At 36.6% G+C, this 21,212-nt stretch overlaps 1 protein-coding gene and 1 pseudogene across 1 annotated transcript; one reads left to right on the forward strand and one right to left on the reverse strand.

The window, feature by feature from the left end:
• The first annotated feature begins 8,054 nt into the window (after window positions 1–8,054).
• LOC123858150 (U2 spliceosomal RNA) lies at window positions 8,055–8,158 on the forward strand (annotated as a pseudogene).
• A 7,219-nt stretch (window positions 8,159–15,377) lies between these two features.
• LOC123841601 (olfactory receptor 5T9-like) lies at window positions 15,378–16,370 on the reverse strand. The gene has a single exon (XM_045871167.2). The coding sequence runs from the start codon at window positions 16,368–16,370 to the stop codon at window positions 15,378–15,380; it is 993 nt and encodes a 330-aa protein (XP_045727123.1).
• Between the last annotated feature and the right edge of the window lie 4,842 nt (window positions 16,371–21,212).

A 21,212-nucleotide genomic window follows, 5' to 3' on the forward strand; every position in this document is an offset into this window, starting at 1 on the left:
CACCTGTGGGATTTACTCTCACTCCCCAGGTCCCAGGTGGTTACCTGGACTGAACACCCTGCAGCAGATTGATCAGTTTGTTCTCTGAGATAATTTGTCCTTTTGCTGAGTGGCTTGCCTACAGTCTTCTGCACCAGCTGGCTGCTCACTGGCTAGATTCTTTCTGTGTTCCCTGTCCCCAGTATTTAGTGGAATCATATATGGGACCAAGATATTTCACAAGTTAATGGCAATAATATATTCCTTCCACTAGGTGTTTTATTTTCTAGAAAAATTTTACAATAGAAAGAATGTTTGGGAGAAAAAAAATCAGTTAATTTGAGATTTGGTTTTTAGACATATCTTATTTTAGGTCAATTCTCTGCTCTCTAATTTAGCTTTTTTACATGTACTTAATCTTATTTACAGAGTCTACAAATACTTTCAATTTAGGGGCTATAATCAATTATATTGCCTGCTTTTTAATTACTTAAATATGTGTTTCTTATGTAAATTTTGATTATTTCTTTAACCCATAAACTTGTAAAAATATTTTTAAATTATCATAATTTCTTGTCTATTGTACAATGCATTTATGTGAAAAATATTCCAAATATTGTTTATTTTCTTTAACTCAAAATAAATTTAATCTGTGAAACCACTGAGACTTCTAGGTATTATACTGAGTGAACAGACAAGTTGGAAATAATGAAGAATCAATATTCAAGAATCACATAGCTCCAAATAAACAACCAAAAAAAGGAAATATTAATATTGAAATCCTGTATTTAGACAAAAAAATTGTACAGTTCTATATTATATATATATATAGATAATTTTGTATTTAGTTTGTTAAGCGTAAGTTAACATGGACAACATAATTTCCATTCTCCATTAAAAATGGCAGGTATACCTTTGTAAACAATAATTAAGTAAAAGCTAGATGCTGAAATAAGTGAAGTAATAACCCTATTTAATTTCATGCTGCTCAAATAAAATAAAAGATACTATGTTAACTCATAATAAGCATCTTTCAGAGGAGAGAGATAAGTAATACTTTGTCAAGAAGATAATATCCAAGTGGTTGGGTGAACAGGAAAAAATTAAAGTAGTTGAGTTGATGTGAGAAGATGTAATCTATAGAAAAGGAATGTACAAAGAACCGTATTGAAAATGTATAGCTTTGGGGCACCTGGGTGGCTCAGTCTGTTGAGCTTCTGACTCCTGATTTCAGCTCAGGTCGTGATCTCAGAGTCATGAGATCAAGCCCCATGTCTGGCTCCACACTCAGTGGGGAGTCTGCTTGAGATTCTCCCTCTCTCTCTCTCTGCCTCTCCCCCCAAACAAATAAATAAATCTTAAAAAAAGAAAATGTATAGCTTTATAGAAATATATAGCTTTATAGAAACAATCTTAAACAAGTAGGTTTATTGAAAATGTGGAACACACATCAAAGAGAAAGTGCTGCAACAGAAAGCAGAAATGTGGTCATTGTTGCTAAACTTAGGTATTATTTACCATTTTGGCTGGGAAATTGATGTGTACTATCTTTAAGGTTCTCTTTAAATTTTGTGATTTTAATCTTAATGTGAAAACATTGCATATGTCCATGTACCATCCCAAAGTTTCAGAAGAATTCTTGGTATATTTCAGCCACTTAACAAAAATTATTACATCCAGATCTTCCCTAAAGAAGAAGGTAGTAAATATTGACCAAGTAATGTTGAGGTTTTGCAAACAGGAGATCAACTGGATGAAGATCTATGTCAAAAGCTGAGTTTCCAAATTGGGCTCCAAACCCTCAACCTCTTGAAGTTTTATGATCACTTTAACTATGTGTTGTAAAGTGAAATTAATAAAATATAACTTATTAGCTAAGGTTGTGTTGAGGGTGTGTCAGATTCATTTATACACCGATGGGAGAAGCAGTGAGATAAAAAGAAGTTACAGATTTGGAGAGGATAAGGAAACAGAAGGTTTATTTACCTTGGAAACAGAATAAGCAGCATTAAAAACATGTGAGATAAAGAATGAGGTTTGATTTTACAAATCATAACATTATCATGCCCAAATCATGTATCACAGAAGAGAATTGTGTGTCAGAATTATCCTAGATGCTAAATTTGGTGAGAGTGGGCAAAAGGAACCACAGATTTAAGAAGCAAATGCTACAGATAGAACCATGGCTGATTGCAGAGACTTAGCTGTACCTCCACTGGTGGGGTCCAAAAGGACAACAATGGCTCATAAGATGGTGCCAACAGAGATTAGAAGCACAGTGACAAGAAACAAGTTTTATTTTTAAGTGGCTATTGTCAGTGATTTTTTCTATCATGTAAACAAAATCGCAACATACACTCTTTTCTTATTTCTTAATTTTTTTCCCTTTAAAAATTGCATGTGTGTTGAATTTATCCCCTAAGGATATGCTGATAACTTTGTGTGAGACCCATACGAAGTAGCTATCTACTATTGATCAGTTCAGATGCACAGATCATAATGTATTTGATGTGAAAAAAATCCCTAATTCCTACAATGATTCTTCAATGGTGAAAATTGACATTCCACCACAAAAAAAAGCAACGTTTTACATTTTCCCACCAATTCGACTTATAGAAAATCTTACATACCAATAATACAAATATGAAGATGTTTCTAGTGATGATTACTAAATTTTCTTTATGTCCATAGCATCAAAAATATATGGATCCACGTAATGATAAATGATATTAATAAGTGATACCATTCTTTTCAATGAAAAAAAAAGAAGAGATAAAAGAAATGTAGAGGACTTCTATAATGGGGGACCAAAGACCTTTGTGAATCACTATGTCTTTAATAAAGCAAAGAATATACTAAAAAATGTTAAATCAATTTTTTCAGTTGCTCTGGATATCAACCAAAGGTTAGAAATAATGTGAGGAGAATTTACTCAGTAAAAACTGATGAATTTTGGTAGGAATAACAAGGTTTGTGGCATTGTAACTTGACCTAATACCATCACAGTTCTCATAGTTGTGCAATAGTCATGAAAACTAGCAGCTTGACAACAATTTTAACTGCTGTATCAACACTGGATTGTGTAGGCTGAGTTTGGACTCCTAAGGATGTCCCATCCCCAGAGCAATCAATACATCCTATAAAACATAAGGAAATACAGGTTTTTATATGGTATCAAAAATAAAAAGACATTAATAACATTGAAAAATCCCATCTACGTGGGTATTAAAAAGTTATCAAATAATACACTCCAAATGACAATACAAATTGTAAATACTGGATAATGTAAACTAAAGAAAATAAATTACAAAATTGCATATTAAAAGTGATGCAATTTGAAGACATGAACAGACATTTCTGCAAAGAAGACATCCAAATGGCCAACAGACCATGAAAAAGTGCTCAATATCGCTCGGCATCAGGGAAATCCAAATCAAAACCTCAGTGAGATACCACCTCACACCAGCCACAATGGCTAAAATTAACAAGTCAGGAAATGACAGATGTTGGCGGGGATTCAGAGAAAGGGGAACCCTCCTACACTGTTGGTGGGAATGCAAGCTGGTGCAGCCACTCTGGAAAACAGCAGGGAGGTTCCTCAAAAAGTTGAAAATAGAGCTACCATATGATCCAGCAACTGTACTACTGGGTATTTACCCTAAAGATACAAATGTGGGGATCCAAAGGGGTACATGCACCCCAATGTTTATAGCAACAATGTCCACAATAGCCAAACTGTGGAAAGAGCCTAGATGTCCATCAACAGATGAATGGATAAAGAAGATGTGATGTGTATACACACACACACACACACACACATTTATTTATTTATACAATGGAATATTATGCAGCCATCAAAAAAATGAAATCTTGCCATTTGCAATGATGTGGATGGAACTAGAGGGTATTATGCTAAGTGAAATAAGTCAATCAGAGAAAGATAAGTATCATTTGATCTCACTGATATGAAGAATTTGAGAAGCAAGACATAGGATCATAGGGGAAGGGAGGGAAAAATGAAACAAGATGAAACCAGAGAGGGAGACAAACCATAAGAGGCTCTTAATCTCAGGAAACAAACTGAGGGTTGTGGGAGTGGAGGGGTGTGGGAGGGATGGGATGACTGGGCGATGGACATTGGGGAAGGTATGTACTCTGGTGACCAGTGTGAATTGTGTAAGACTGATGAATCACAGACCTGTACCCCTGAAACAAATAATACATTATATGTTAATAAAAATAATTTTTAAAAAGTGATGCAAAAATTTATGCAAGTCCTTAAAGAAGTTTAAGTGCTATGAATACTAGCCAAGACATAATTAAAATAAATTACAAATAATTTGTCTTAAATACTTGAGAAAGTATGAACAGGAAGCTATATGCAAAGCAGCATAAGTGAATTATGAAGAGAAAGCCAGAGAAATGGATGAGATTTTTAAGATGATCTGTTTTCTTTTATTCCATGCATAGAGAATGTGTTGATAGACTTTGATTCAGCTAGGGACTTCTAAATGTTTCAAGAGGAATTGATGTACCAGATAAACAGCACAAGAAGGGATGAGGTAAGCAGACTAAATCATATGTGCTCATAAACCATCTGACTTATATTCTCTCTGCTCTAGCCTCCTCATTCCACTTCCCTGTCACTATCCCTTGGTTACTTTTCTCAAGGATAATGTAACTGTCATTGTCACCTGTGTCACCTCACTGTGAGGAAGAGCCTAGGATGACCCCGACATTTCAGGGTCCAGGTGACAAGAGTTTCACAAATCATTTTGAACAGAGTTAATGTTAGCATCTAATTGTATGCCTCTCTTCTCGGAGGCTGGGCATGGGAAAAAACATTTGGTAGCTAGATTTCCAACTACAAACTGCAGAAAATCAAAATAAATTCACCAAATGGAGATAGTAGGATATGTTCATGATTAATGGTGTGTCTCATAGTACCCATAGAAGCTGCAAGGGCCTGAGCTCAGTATCTGGGTCTGGCAAATAACTTGAAACAAGGACTCGTATCTCTTTATGTCACGTTTGCTGATGTTTGTACATCTATTTAATTCTCCTCTGTGTACCTGATATCTGAGTTCTGACTTTTCTCCAATCAGTGTGTAGGGAGATATGTCCAACAATTTCCAAATTCAAAAAAATTACGTCTAGAGGCACAGAGGGAAAATGACTTTCTCTTGGTTCTTATTCACACAGTTGAAGGAAATGGTTCTGGTTGAACCATGTTTGGTATATCACCTACTGTTGAACCAATCAACTGGGGCCAGGTGTGTACAGTCAGATGGTATATAATGACCATGTAAAATGAGGGGGTGAGAGTGAAGAAATTTTTAGATAATTCATGTAGACAAGTAGAGAAAACAAGACATCTATGTTAATTTGGTTAAACTAAGTGGAAAAATAGAAAGCCTGAATGATTCTGAGGTCTTTAAAGAAGAATAATACAGGACAGGATCCCAGGTTTAGTGTGAAATAATCATTCCGTGACAGGGGGCTTTGACATTTTTCACTGGCTGGTCCCATGGTTGCTGTGGTCATTCCCAGGGAAGCCAGCCAAAGTGGGGAGAAGTGGAATTCCAACAAACATCCTCTCAAGCAAGTGAGTAAACCTGCACACAGTGTTTTTACCTCCTATTTCATTGCCAAGAATTAAGTCAGACAAGGTGCAAGAGACACTGGAAACACATCCTAGCTTCTATGGAAATAAAAAGAAAGAAATGAAGGAAAATTTAATTACATAGACACAATGAGTTTCTAGCATGGTGCACAATACAATCATGAAGACCAAGGAAAGCCAATAAAGGAAATTAAGGGGGAAAATGGCATGGTTTAATTTAGATCATAGAAACATGTTATCCTTGAAATAATAAAGAAAAAATTGATGGATGTGAGATAGTACTGAAAAGAAAGAATACATTTTAAAAAAGTATTTTAGCTAAAAAAGATTGCAAGGATATGAACTAAGGAAGTGTCCACGAGATTAGGGGGATATGAGTGGAATTAACTGATACTTAGAAGATGAAGTCAACATAATTTGGAGACTGACTAGACAATGTGGGCAAAGTGATGAAGAATGATAAATATGTCATATTTTCTAATTTAGCTGATTTTATGTATGATAAAATTGCGAATCAAAACAGAAGAAAGTGCTTACGCATAATCTATGTAAATCCTATTACCATATCTCACAATGGATACACAACCTCAGCCTTGATCTTGGCCACCATCAGCTCCCACATAGATTACTGAAATCCACCCTCCTCCTACTTGAGCGTCTCCTGGCTTCCACTCTTGTCCATGCCAGAGTATGCTGGGTTCTTATATCATCCCATTTTCAGACATTTTAGTCTCTGTTAACGATGGAAGAGAACACAATACAGATGATTAGTGACTTAGAAAGATTAAATGGTACAGGTGTGAATTATTGAGTCTCTAACAAGCCCCAGAGTGTTCTATGTAGCTGGCTCCATACTTGGAACTGGATGGGCATCAGTAAACAACACAAATGCCCTGGAATCAAGGAACTAATGACAAGATGAGAAGGTCAAATTCAGGAATAAAAATTAAAGCATAATATCATAAGCGTCATATACTAGTTGTATAGGAGGGATATGAAAGCATTAGAGTAGAAATATTTAACCTTGCCTGCAGTAATAATGGGTCACTTGTCCTGGGATATGACACACTAGCTCAGTTTTACATAGGAACACATGTTTGGCAGTCTAGAGAGCACAAAGTTTTCTGCGTCTCATGTAGTGTATAGCACAACACCTTATGTAGTTAGATACTTCTTGAATGTTTCAATAAATAGAAAAAAGCTGAATGCATTAGCTAATTATTTTGATACCTTACAAAAGATTTATAGCAACAATAAAAATCATTCTACCTTTCTCCCCTAATAGTTTTAAAGCCCTCATAATGTCGTTTTCCCATCTTCAGCTTCATGATACAGAAAACTTGGAATCCAGTGTACTGTGTCTCCTTGTCAAAACTCATTTTTTTCTTATGTAAGTATATGTAACTAAAAAATTCCACCCACGACATGAACAGAGGACCTTAACACATGAACAACTCCGATGATGCATGAACTCTAGATAATTTCAAAATTGCATTATTTGAGTTTAAGGAATGGCATTTTAATAATTTCAAATTTAGTATCCTCAGATTTCATACATAAATATAGACCAACTTTAAGTCTGTGAATGTCCTGGTAGGGGAATTGCTGTATTCTCCAAAGATGGAGAGGAAGGGGAGAAAGGTAGAGAGGACTGGCCAGGAAGCTACTGTTCCTCAGACCATACCCCATAGGCGGAGCATCTTCAAGGTAGCACTGGGTCAACCAGAGACAGCCTTGGTTACCCTCTAAGTTACCACTTGATAAACAGATTATTGAGTTTAAAGATGAACCATGTCATGGAAAGAAGATAACCCTGCAATGAATAAGGAGCTATTTTCTACCAAAGTTCCACTGACCGATTTAAGTAAAGTATGAGTTTCACAGAAAAATAAGAATGGCTGGAATTTGTTCCTGAATAATTCAAAACCAAAATTTATATTACCTAAGACCATTGTCTTTATACAAAAATGACACAGTGATTTCTCCATAATATAAAAAAAGCAAGCAGGAATTATTTTACCCTGCTCATTTTATTGCACTGTATTTTTTTAGTTTAAGAATCAAAAGTTAGAAAACACTTTCTTCTAATCAGATTCCTTTATGAGATAAATCTTCTAAACTTCTAAACAATATACACAATAGCTACAAGTAATCAATCTTTCACTTTTATAAGAGTAAATGAGATATAAAATGGACATGAAATCCTTTTGTGATTATGAAAAGTTTTATATTTAGTTGTATTGATATTACTAAAAATATTAAATTCAAAGTTGTATTTCCTATTGAATATTCTATGAAGCCTATTGAGGTGTTTTTTGAGTATAGTTGACACACAAACACACATTACATTAGTTTCAAATGTACAACACAGTGATTCAACAACTCTATACATTGTTCTATGCTCACCATGAGTGTAGCTACAATCTGTCCCCATACAATTCTATGAAGCCCAATCGCTTCTCGGCCTTTTGGCTAAGATCAAGTGTAGTATCTGTTCTTATCAGTTTAACACTTCTATGAAGCCCACTGAGTTTTGATTGAGAAAATGGACCTGGCGTTACATGGCAGAGTTTGAAGTCAGGTCACATGACAGCTTCCTGATATTGGGCAAGTTACTTAATCCCTGTATGCCTCTGGCTCTTTATGCAAAATGTGAGTAGTAACAGTTCCTACTTCATTCAGAATACAATAAATGAGATAACAGAGGGAAAGTCATTAACAGGGTGGTTAGCACATAATAAATGTTCAAAACCTAACAATAATAAAAAGAGTTTCAAATAATCAGGCCTCTCTACTGTCCACAGCTATGCCCATTCTTGCTAACATAGAAATATTGGTAAATAAAGAACTCAAGTTCTCATGTTAAAACTGAAAAATACCATTCATTGTTAATAAAGAGAATAGACCAATTTCAGAAAATAGTTGAAGAAAGTTATCTCTGAGGATGCTTTCACGTATTAAATAGGATTTGGGTTAGACTTAGAAAGTTAATTTTGCTAATATATCTATAACAAAGCCTACTTCTCTTATTTGCTCAAAGTACAGGAGACTGGCAGAGATGAGAGAAAAAAACCCTGAAAATAAAAGTCCAGTAAATTAGGGTGGTTTTTCCCCAGGTATTGCTGCTGGTTAGTATCTATCTAGCATAGAAGAGTCTACTGATATTAATCTGAGTTTTCCTGCTAAAACACTACCCCATACTTTCTCTCCTCTCCTAGATTTAGAAAACACTACTCCAGGGGAGGATAAAAGATGAGCAAAATTCAAAAGAAAAAAAAATGTAAGTTAAAATCATAATGATAAATACAGTAAGGATGATAATTATCATAATAGTGTCTATTAGAACTACAACTTATTTTAAGTGAAGTGATTAATGCAATCTATGTTACTTAGTCCACAAGACAACTCCCTGAGTTACATGTTACCATTATGGCATATACTTTCAAACAAGGAAAATTGAGCTCTGATCATTTAAATAAGGACACACTGCCAGAATATACATAATTTCCATTGTAAGTCACTCAATATGAAATTTTTTGGTCAGCGAATTTGAATCTAGTTGAATGCAGCATGATTGCTGAGATCAATAGGAAATCTTCATTTGTGCCATTACCTGTGAGGAAATATTTAAAAACCATTCAGCAACGTAAGCACTTGACTAGCCACTGGAATATGAAACTGAATGAGCACATGAGGGCATTTTGTTCCTGGAATATGCTTTACTATTTTTACTTAAGAGTAAAAATCACAGAATGATTTTTGTGATACCTTAACATCTGATGAAGTCCCAGATTAGACATGGCCATAAGGAATTGTCTGGTGTTCCCACAACACCTTGTAATTCTCTCTACATAGACTGTGCACATTCCCAGTAACAGCTGGCTACTGACTTCTGTAAACTCTGTGAAGATGGAAACTGAGCTCACGTTATTTGCCATTAGTATCCTTGGTCTACTTTGTAGTGAAGACACTCAGTGTTTATCCATAATAAACCACACATTTAGGATTGGTGAGAACAAAGAAACACAAAGTAGAAATTGTAAATTGTCAGTCATTTGGGATCTGTCAGAGGTGAGAGGAACCGGGTATTAAAAGAAGAAAGGGGGGCTGTATGGTAGAGGAAGGAAGGCAAATTTGGAGCCTGGGAAATTGAGGAAGAGACTTTAAAACCCACGGCAATCTGGGTTTCGGAGCATGTGACAATCTGTGAAAAAGGTCACAGGTTAGCATTAAGGAAGTCTAGATGGAGATCACAAAAACGCATGGGTGTCTAGAGGGCAGTGCCGCGGCGGAGAGACCTAACTCAGGGGGTCGAAAAATGCTTAATTCTTGAAAGAGCTGGGTAGACTCTGTCTACACTGCATTTAGCACTGTGCTTTCTGGTGGTTAGTCAGCTGTAGATATTTAGAATACATTTGGCCCTTGAACAACACAGGTGTGAACCTTATGGGTCCACTCTACACAGATCTTTACACACTGCAAATGTGTTTTCTCTCCCTTATGATCTTCTTAGCAACATTTTCTTTTCTCTGTCTTACTTTATCGTGTGAATACAGTATATAATACATATAACATACAAAACATGAGTTAATCCATTATTTATGTTAGTAATTAAGTTTTGAGGGAGTCAAAAGTTATATGCAGAATTTTGACTGCCTGGAGTGGGATTGGTGCATACCTTGTTCAAGGGTCAACTGCATTTATTATCTTCGTAATACACGGCATTTATTCAAAATAAGCTGTAATATATACTATAAAATATATATCGATTGATATGTTCATATGTTTAAATGAATATGTTGTATATTAATAATATATATTATATATTCAAAAACTCAAACTTAGAGGCCAAAAAAGGTATATAAAAACAAATTTCATATTTTGTCTGGCATCAGGTGTGTCAACCCTAAGATCAAAGTCTTTTGCACATTTTATTTTCCCTTTTCCTTATTTAATTATCTGGTAAAGGCCCTAAACTTATCTAATGATTCCTAAAGTCGTAACATTTAGAATATAAGCAACATTACTAAGATTTTGGGGGGCCATGGTAGGGTTAAGGACATAGCATAATCAAATCTTATATAATTAATTTTACATTCTAAACATATGACTTGCTATGATGCATGATTTCTAATATAACTTTGTATGATATCTTTTTTTTTAAAGTTCCTATTATTTAATGTATGTAAAAACACAGGATCTATAACTATACATATACTATGATTGCTGTTGTATAAAAATTACACACAAAAAAATAGGAAACATGACAAAATCTTATCCAAAGATATCTCCCTTAGTGATGAGGCCATGAGGGGCTTTCCTTCTTTTCATTCTTCTGAATGCTATACAATTAACATGAATACTGTTAAAGTCAGGAATATATAAAAGTGGAGTGGGCATCTGTTGTTTTGCTACATACATCTATTTATGTTTCTTCAGACTGCTGAAACTTCATCTCCCTATGAGGAACCAGATCTTCCTCATCCAGCCACAACATTCCTTTAAGCCAAAGCCTAATCCAGAGCAAGGCCCTGACGCCCTTTAATTCCATGAAGGCTGAGAGAGGTGAAGATGCAGAAGAAAAGTCTGAAGCAAGGAGAGGTTGGCTCATGAGATTTAAGAAAGAAGATGTCTCCATAACATCAAAGTGCAGGGTGAAGCAGCAAGTGCTGAGAGAGAATCTGCAGCAAGTTATCCACAAGATCTAGCTACGATGTTAATGACAGTGGCCTCACTAAACAACAGATTTTCAATGTATATGAAACAGCCTTCTGTTGAAAGAAGATGCCATCTAGGACTTTCATTTCTAGAGAGAAGTCAATGCCTGGCTTCAAAGCTTTAAAGAACAGACTGACTCTCCCATCAGGGGCTAATACAGCTGCTGACTTTAAGTTGAAGTCAACCCTCATTTACCATTCTGAAAATCTTAGGACCCTTAAGAATTATGCTAAATCTACTCTGCCTCTCTTTGAATGGAACAACACAGCCTGGATGACAGCACATCTGTTTACAACACGGTTTACTGAATACTTTAAGTCCTCAGTTGAGACCTATTGCTCAGAAAGAAGATTCCTTTCAAAATACTACTGCTCATTGACAATGCATCTGATCACCCAAGAGCTCTGATGGAGATGGACAAGATTAATGTTTTCATGCCTGTTAATACAACATCCATTCTGCAGCCCATGGATCAGGTAGGAATTAAAACTTCCAAGTTTTATTATTTAAGAAATGCATTTTGTCGGGGCGCCTGGGTGGCTCAGTTGGTTAAGCGACTGCCTTCGGCTCAGGTCATGATCCTGGAGTCCCTGGATGGAGTCCCACATCGGGCTCCCTGCTCAGCGGGGAGTCTGCTTCTCCCTCTGACTCTCCCCCATCTCATGTGCTCACTCTCTCTCATTCTCTCTCTCTCAAATAAATAAATAAAATCTTTAAAAAAAAAAGAAAAAAAAGAAATGCATTTTGTAAGACTATAGTTGCCATGCATAGTGATTCCTCTGATTGATCTGGGCAAAATAAACTGAAAAACCCTCTGGAAAGGATTCACCATTCCAAATGCCTCTAGTGGAGGAAGCAGCAGGATTCAAGACTTTAGTGAAGGAAGGAACTGCAGCTGTGGTGGAAATAGCAAGAGAGCCAGAATTAGAAGGGGAGTCTGAACATGTGATTGAATTGCTGCAATCTCAAGACCAGACTAACGAATGAAGAGATGCTTTATATGGATGAACAAAGAAAGTGGTCTTTGGAAATGGAAACTACTCTTGGTGAAGCTGTAAAGATTGTTGAATTGACAACTTAGGTGATAAAGCAGCAGCAGGTTTTTGTGAGGATTAACTCCAATTTGGACACTTCTACTGTGGGTCAAATGCTATCAAACAGCATCACCTGCTACAGGGAAATCATTCATGAAGGGAAGAGTCGATAATGCAGCAAACTTCGCTGTTGTCTTATTTTAAGATGTTGCCACAGCCGCCCCCACCTTCATCAGCCACCACCCTGATCAGTGCGCAGCCATCAACCCTGAGGCAAGACCCTCCACCAGCAAAAAGATTATAACTGTTGAAAGTTGAGATGATGGTTAGCATTTTTTAGCAATAAAGTATGTTTAACTTGAGGTATGAACATTTTTTTAGACATAATGCTATTGCACACTTAAGTTACAGTATAGTGTAAACATAACTCATATGCACTGAAAAACCAAGAAAAAAAAAAAACCTAAAACACTCATTTGGCTCGCTTACTTGTGATATTCACTCCATTACAGTGGTCTGGAACTAAATCCGCAATGTCTCTGAGATAATTAACTTTGAAGGAGATCTATCCTTACAGTGCAAATAAGGCCTGTTGAAAGCAGGGCTAAAGGTGTGTATAGTAGAGACTCTCTTCTGTGCCTTGGTTCTCAGGTCTAGGCACTGAGGAGTGGTACCATGTGTAAGGGCATCACAGGGTGGTAGGAGACCAGAGCCAAAGCTGAGTCTGAACCAAGCAAGCCTGTAGAGAAACCCATCAAGATGGTTGGGGCTTAGTTGTGTCAACACCCAACTCTTCCAGCTGGTTTTTCCTTACCCTGAATTGTGCTTGTCTTTTGTTTTTCGTTAGTTTAAGGATAATTTAGATTAATGCTACAGCCTGGTCTCTGTGGTCTATGTGGAAGTAAAAGTGGATTTAATGTCCATGCTCTGTACGACACAATAAAAGGGGGAGAAATGCATCCTCACAAAGAGCAGAGTAATGACCCCAGGCACTTGAACACACTATCTGTGGTCCCAGAATCAGAGGCTGGGATTAGATTGCTATCAACGCACAGATTCAAGGTTAGACCGGAGTGTTTGATCTGGAGTTGGGTACGAGTGACTCCTTGAAAAGTGAATTGGGATTATGTGATCTGTGGTTTTGCTATGAATGAGGTGGTATTTGCTCAAGCTAGTCAGATGTAAGTATAATGTTTACTTAAAATTGCAACTATGGGTACCTATCCAATTTGAGTTATATGGAGATGGAAGATAATACTATACAATTTAACGTAAAGATTACATGCATATGTGACTCCACGAGTGTGTATGTGTGCGTGTAAATAAACCCAATATTTGTATGTTGAAATCGTATCCCCTAATACTTCAGAATATAACTGTATATGGAGATAGGGTCTTTGAGGAGTAACTAGCTTCAAATGATGTTGTATCCAATATGACTTAACCTCTTAAGAAGAAGAGATTGAGACATTGACATGAGAAAAAAAGATCACTTAAAGACAAAGGATGAAGACTACCATCTACAAATGTAGGAGGGAGGTCTTCAGAATATAACTGTATATGGAGATAGGGTCTTTGAGGAGTAACTAGCTTCAAATAATGTTGTATCCAATATGACTTAACCTCTTTTTTTTAAATTCTTTTATTGTTATGTTAATCCCCATACATTACATCATTAGTTTTAGATGTAGTGTTCCATGATTCATTGTTTGTGCATAACACCCAGTGCTCCATGCAGAACGTGCCCTCCTCAATACCCATCACCAGGCTAACCCATCCTCCCACCACCCTCCCCTCTAGAACCCTCAGTTTGTTTTTCAGAATCCATCGTCTCTCATGGTTCGTCTACCCCTCTGATTTCCCCCCCTTCATTCTTCCCCTCCTGCTATCTTCTTCTTTTTTTTTTCTTAACATATATTGCATTATTTGTTTCAGAGGTACAGATCTGAGATTCAACAGTCTTGCACAATTCACAGCGCTTACCAGAGCACATACCCTCTCCAGTGTCTATCACCCAGTCACCCCATCCCCCACTCCAGCAACCCTCAGTTTGTTTCCTGAGATTAAGAATTCCTTATATCAGTGAGGCAATATGACTTAACCTCTTAAGAAGAAGAGATTAAGACACTGACATGAGTAAAAAAGATCACTTAAAGACAAAGGATGAAGACTACCATCTACAAATGTAGGAGGGAGGTCTCAGGAGAAATCAACCCTGGCATCCCCTTGAGCTTAGGCTTCTGGTATCCAGAACAATGAGAAAATAAAATTTTTGTTGTTTAACCAACCTGGCTGTGGTACTTTGTGTGGCAGCCCTAGCAAACCAGTACAACAAGTATCAACATATATATTTTATAAGCATGTATGTTTATGCATATTTATGTGCATATAATTAAGGAGCACTAACCTTCAAAATAAAACAGCCGGTTATTTTAGTGGCAAAACGGGTTTATTCAAGAGTAGCAGAGAACTGCATTTTGGGCCATGCAGGCTAGGGTAAAAACATTGGCAAGTCCAGACAACAAAGGAGAGGAGCTGCTCTTTTATAGAGGAAGGGGGGAGCTGGGAAAGGCTATTGGATTAAATTGAGAGTTCCAAGTATAGGGGTTTTTCATTGGCTGAGTTGTGACAGTCTCTCATTGGTTGGGTTCTTGCAGGGGAGGAGGAAACCTTTCTTCCTCTTGCTGGGGTTAGTAAAGTATAGAATTTTTCCTGCTGGGAGTACAAGATACATCTCTCCCTGTTGGTTCTGTTGCTGACCACACGTGGTAGAGTGTAATGCTCCTCCTGCTGACCTCCTCACTCCATCTTAAATGGGTTTTCCTTTATTCGGTCCAGAGAAGCAAATGGATGACAGTTTCTGCTTGTGTAAAAACTCCATTGGCAGTGCGTTAACTCTGATCTTTATTTAAAAAATGTCCAAGAAGAATAGAAAGACACTAATAAATGAAAACAAAACAATTTAATCATAGTTTTTGATATGAAGACAATTACATCAGTCTTAATTTCTTTCAGTTTGATGTTTAGTGTGAAAAGTATACTTTATTGGCAAAGCAGTTTTTACCAAATACTCTTTTCATTGCGTCTTTCACATCTTTGTTCCTCAAACTATAGATGATGGGATTCAGCATGGGGATCACAATTGTGTAAAATACTGACACTATCATATCATGATCCAAAGCGTAGCTGGAATTAGGTCTCACATACATGAAGAGAGCCGTGCCATGAAAAATTGACAGTCCAGTTAGGTGTGAGCCACATGTAGAAAAGACTTTCCGCCTCCCTTCAGCAGAATGAATCCTCAGAATGGCCAACAGAATGAAACCATAAGAGACCAGGACTATCAGGATAGTGGATATCTCAATAGAGCAAGCAAAGTAGAAAACTAGCAGCTGGTTTGTGTGGGTGTCAGAACAAGAAATGGCGAGTAGTGGAAGGATGTCACAAAAGACATGCCTAATTTCATTGGATGCACAGAAGGATAGAGTAAAAGTAGCCACAGTGTGTAAAGTACCATGCAGGATGCCAGCAACATAGCAGGAAGTTATGAGTGGCACGTAGACTCTGGGTGACATTCTAACTGAATACAGGAGAGGGTTGTAGATTGCTTCGTAGCGATCATAAGCCATTGCAGCTAAAATAAAGCATTCTGTGGTCCCAAAAGTAATAAAGAGAAACATCTCTACTGCACATCCAAGGAATGAAATGGTTTTATCCTCTGATAAGAAATTTACTAACATTTTTGGGGTGACAGCTGAAGAATAGCAGGCATCCAGGAATGATAACACGCTCAGAAAATAGTACATGGGGTTGTGGAGCCGAGAATCCCCAATGACCAATATAACCAGTCCCAAATTTCCTACCAGGGTAAAAAGATAGATTGCTAGAAATAGTAAAAATAGGAAAACTTGCAGTTTACAATCATCTGTGAAGCCCATCAATATAAACGTGGTGACTTCAGTTACATTTTCCATCCAAATCCTATATAAACCTAAATCTGATGGCACCGCTGACATTTCGATTTTTATTTATAGATTTTAAAGACAATATTTTTTTTGAATATATAATTTACTCAGTCATATCCTCATGTCTGTCTCTTACAAGGATGTATGGATACCTTTGGTCCTGAAGAGATAGGCAGCGACGAAAAGGTGGGGTCCAAGTGAATGCATTACCCTGTACAAACAGATTAAATTATTTCATTTCATTGTTGGCTAAATTTGCTGTGTGAAAAATAGTGATACTTTATGTGGTTGAACTTCCAGCTTATTTTCTGTTAAATTTAATGCCTCCTGTTTACATATTACATCATCTTAACATTCAGAAAGACACTTAAATATAGGAATTTTTGAATACAAAAATATGATAATAGAAAATAGGCATCTGAGTGCTAATCCTAGATATTTCATGGTGTGCATGGAATGCCTTTCCTTAATGTTCACAACTAGTGAAATGGGAGCAAATACACTTACCTCACAAGATTGGATTAGGTTTACATGACAAAATCAATGTGAAAATTATTTAATTTTTAAGTTTCCAGATTACTAGGAAAATAGACTTATTTTTCAAGTTGTCTTCTGGGGCAGCCTTTTCCGACCAAACTGTTTTATGTCCTGTTTTCTGGTTATTATGTCATTTCATTAGTATTTCTAGAGAACAGTGATGGGCAGAATCAAAAACCTTAATGGAACTAGATGCACCTTGTTTGCAAACAAAAACAGCAATGTTTTCGTTTGTTTGTTTTCCAGTCTTGTTTCCTGAAACACATAACGGTAAGTTGCCCCTGTTTGGCCTGTTTCTTATTGCCCCTGTTTATTTTACTCTTGTTGTTTTTCAAATTTTAACTTAGTACCAATTCAAGATTTTTCTCTGCACATATAGTCATTATCCCTGCAAAGTCCTTGGGTGTATTTTGAGATACATTTCTTTGAAAAATAATTCACGGCCATTACTTTACTATGTTATAGAGTTTCTGTATTTACTATAAAATAAATATCACCTGATAATAGATAATAAAATAGCTTATAGAAGTGATTGCTAAATCAATAAAATCATTACATAAGCCACAACATCGTGTTTTATTATTGCTCCAGCTTTCTGTGCTGTCAGACTGTTTCTTACTCAGTGGAGCATGTAGAAAAGAAAGTGCATAACAAACAGAATGTTGAGGAGTCACCAGTATCTGGACTGAAAGCCTCCATTCCTGGAACATAATTAAATATTGCACCTACCATATTGAGAAGCAAGACTTTAGCATGTTGGCTCAGCATGTCATAGACCAACATTTATAAAGGAGTGAAAAATCTGTGGTGCATAGGACTTGGTTAAATTCAGTGAGTAGCAATGATTTATATTCCTAACATTAAACACACTCTATTTTTGTTATATTGAGACACCCATACATCAAGGACAGAATGAGCAAATCAGCTTAAAACTACTATTAGAAGGAAAAGAAATCACATTTCTTTATTTTCCCCCCAAAATTCCTCCCAGATTCATGTGGAAAATTTTCTTAATATGTAGAATAAATAGCTTTTTAAATGTGGGATTACCAAACCAAAAAAAAAAAAAAAATGTTTTTGTGACCCTTAGAGAATTACAAAGCAAAAAAAAAAAAAAAGTAATTAAGCTAAATAGTGACTTCTGTGTTAATTCAGATAATTCATACATTTCTCAAGAAGAACACACACATACACAAATGCTTTATAAAAAATTTTAGCCTAGTTTGAATGGTTATGTGAATAAAATAACTTATAAAACCATCAGTTAGCAACATTAAAATGTATTAATATATTGTTTGACCATCAAAAAATACATTTATGTTTAAAAAATTTTGTTTTCTCTCTCTTTCTCTCTTTTTATCCAGAATCCATGTATTACATACAAAAGTATTTACTAAGGAGAATCAGATACAAAATAGGAATTAAGCGGATAGAAAGAAGTAGAATGAAAAGAAATTGAAATATGCAAGCAAATTTTGAAAAATGGACTAATAAGTGGTCTACTAAAGGAATCCATTAAAAAATACATGTTGACTGACATACATATGAAAAATTCCAGCTTCAATACAATTCTAACCTTAACTGATGTGTTGGAGGTAGCACACCTGTGGAAGATAAAGAACATTATACTTGGACTCTAAAACCCTGGATTAAACTCCCAGATTTAGCACCTAGTATGACCTGGGAATAGTAACTTTATCTTCCAACCAAAGAATAATTAAGATTAACCAAAATTTTTGTGCATGTCTTGTTCAGCTACATGAACATCATATGACTGCAGAGTGCTTATGTATGAGATGCACTGAAATATGTCTTATATGTGTTTGTTACATGTGAGGGATGCATACATATGATATAGGACTTCCAGATTTTATTAAACTATAGCAAAATAAATAGGGAGTTATAAAATCAATTTTTCATCAAAGCATTGAGCAATGAAAGGATCCCGTGTTTCTTCTTTTATTATGCATATGTGTGTTATATGACACTTACATATTAAAATACCATTCTCATGAGACTAAACCCAATGATCCCCAATATTCTATGGTATCAGACATTTTAAAAATGCATCTGTCACTGCATTCTGGCTTTGGGCATGTCAATAAAATAATACTATGTTTATTTAAATCCCCTCATAATTTTATCCATAATAATTTCTCATAACTCTTGATATGGTCTTCAGTTAGGAACAGACCGTATGGACACCCATGAGAACTCTACTACAAACACTAAGCTTGAGAAGAAAGCAAGCTATGATGGCAACTACTACAAATTATAAAGTGGCCATAAGAGTTTAGGAATTTTGTGTATTTCATCTTGTGCAACCTACAAACTAAATAATTTGGATCCTTTTATAGATGAGAACACTGAACCAACTAGAGCTGTAAATTAACTCACACAGTAAATTACTAACAGAGGCAGGATTAAAGTCCCGATGTCTCTGTCACACACTTTTTTTAAAAAATAAAAATGGTATTTATTCAGCTTTTTGGAAATATAAATAACCCAGTAGATGGCAAAGAGCAAAACAAAACAAACCCCTGACATGTTATATGATCGATCATTTCCAGGCACAACAGCATTTATTAATGAATATAAAAAAAATTTGATTTTATTTTTATCTGCTTTCCTCCTAGCTTTAACTACATGGGTGTTTTTGGAAGCTTGAGTTTCTTAGAAAATTCCACAGCTGTACCGGCCCCTACAATGTGACTGAGTGAGATTACGGTTCCACTCCCATAGGGAAATAAATGTCTATCATTGGGGGATTCTGAACATCTAAGACCTCCAGGAACTTAAAAAACAGCTCTTTTTGTTAGGATCTCTCTCACATGGGAAAATGCAGCCATTATCCATTAAAGCACAATCCAGTATGGGTACAGGTTTTCCAAGTTCTCCGCAGGACTACCAGACTAGGCCACTGAGCTTTCCTGGCAGCCTAGCCTGCAGCCTGCAGCCTCTCAAGTTGCACCAAAAGTGGGAGTCACAAAACCAAAGATAAGGCATTTCTGACCTTTCCTCCTAGAAGTCAGAGAGTTCTCTGGGTAGGGAGGGCAAGGAGGTTTTGCATCAAGCCTGCCTTCACACTCAGTACTGGGGGAAGGGCTGTTAAGTCTACCCAGTGCACACTTGCGTTGAGTGTATGGAGTGTGCTTACCCATCACCACACAAGGCAGTTAAGAGTAAATTAGCAAGTCACTCTGGACCACGCCCCTTCAAAACAGAGGCAAATTTGGTGAACCAAGGCCACTGCCTGTGGTAATAACCCCAGTTCACCTAGGTCTTTCCTGAAGAACAGTATTAATCTCCTGATTCAAGAGGTATCTCTGGCCGGGACAGAGCACGCAAGGAAAACGTAACTTCTGGGTAGGGCAATGCCACACGGAGTTTAGAGGTTGTGGTTTAGTCTACAGCACAAGAAGGTGGTGGCATCACTAGTATTTAGAGCTGGAAAGAGCCTTGGCCGGACCACACTCCTGGAGCATCTTTACTAATGCAGTTTAATGGCCGTTGCCCAGATGTCGTTGCTGGGGAGCGGGGGAAGGACCCATCCTTGGGGAACAGAGTTGCCTTTGGGATGATCAGATGGCACCAGGTACTGTCACACATTTTAAGCTACTTCCACTTGTCCATATTGCAGACTCGTTGTAACATGCCCTATTCCGGAAATGCTATCCTCTAGAATCAATACAATATAACATCTACGTATATTTGAATTTCTTTAAGAAGCCATCAGGCTTAAGTACACTACAATATTAAAACACACAAAATAAAAACCTGCAGTAGCTTGTAGATCAATTAACTAACTAGTAAAATAAATTTTAAGTTGATTTATGATCCCAAAATGACATATACTCAATGGCTGGTTGATAATTAATTTTTCTACTTAATAATTTTCCTAAATTTTAAATACAGCCATTTATTTCTACTATCCTCATTCTCACTGTTACTTTCCATCAAATAAATTAAAGCAATTTTCTAATTTATAGCTCTAGTGACCTAAATATAATGGAAGTGTTTCCTATTTCCCCTACTATGTTCCCTGGAATACACTCATTCAATTTTTTTTTCTTTTTTTTTTTTAATTATTTATTTGACAGAGAGAGACACAGCGAGAGAGGGAACACAAGCAGGGGGAGTGGGAGAGGGAGAAGCAGGCTTCCCGCGGAGCAGGGAGCCCGATGTGGGACTCGATCCCAGGACCCTGGGATCATGACCCGAGCCGAAGGCAGACGCTTAACGACTGAGCCACCCAGCTGCCCCACCCTCATTCAATTTTTAATTCAACAGTGAGTTGACTAGAAATTTCTATCTTAGATCTAAACTTAAAATGTAGAATCTAGTTTGAGATTTAAG

Source organism: Mirounga angustirostris, unplaced genomic scaffold (genome assembly GCF_029215605.1).
Source record: "Mirounga angustirostris isolate CCGP_5_RB_7025 unplaced genomic scaffold, mMirAng1.0.hap1 SCAF_13, whole genome shotgun sequence".
In the NCBI taxonomy this organism is placed as follows: domain Eukaryota; kingdom Metazoa; phylum Chordata; class Mammalia; order Carnivora; family Phocidae; genus Mirounga; species Mirounga angustirostris.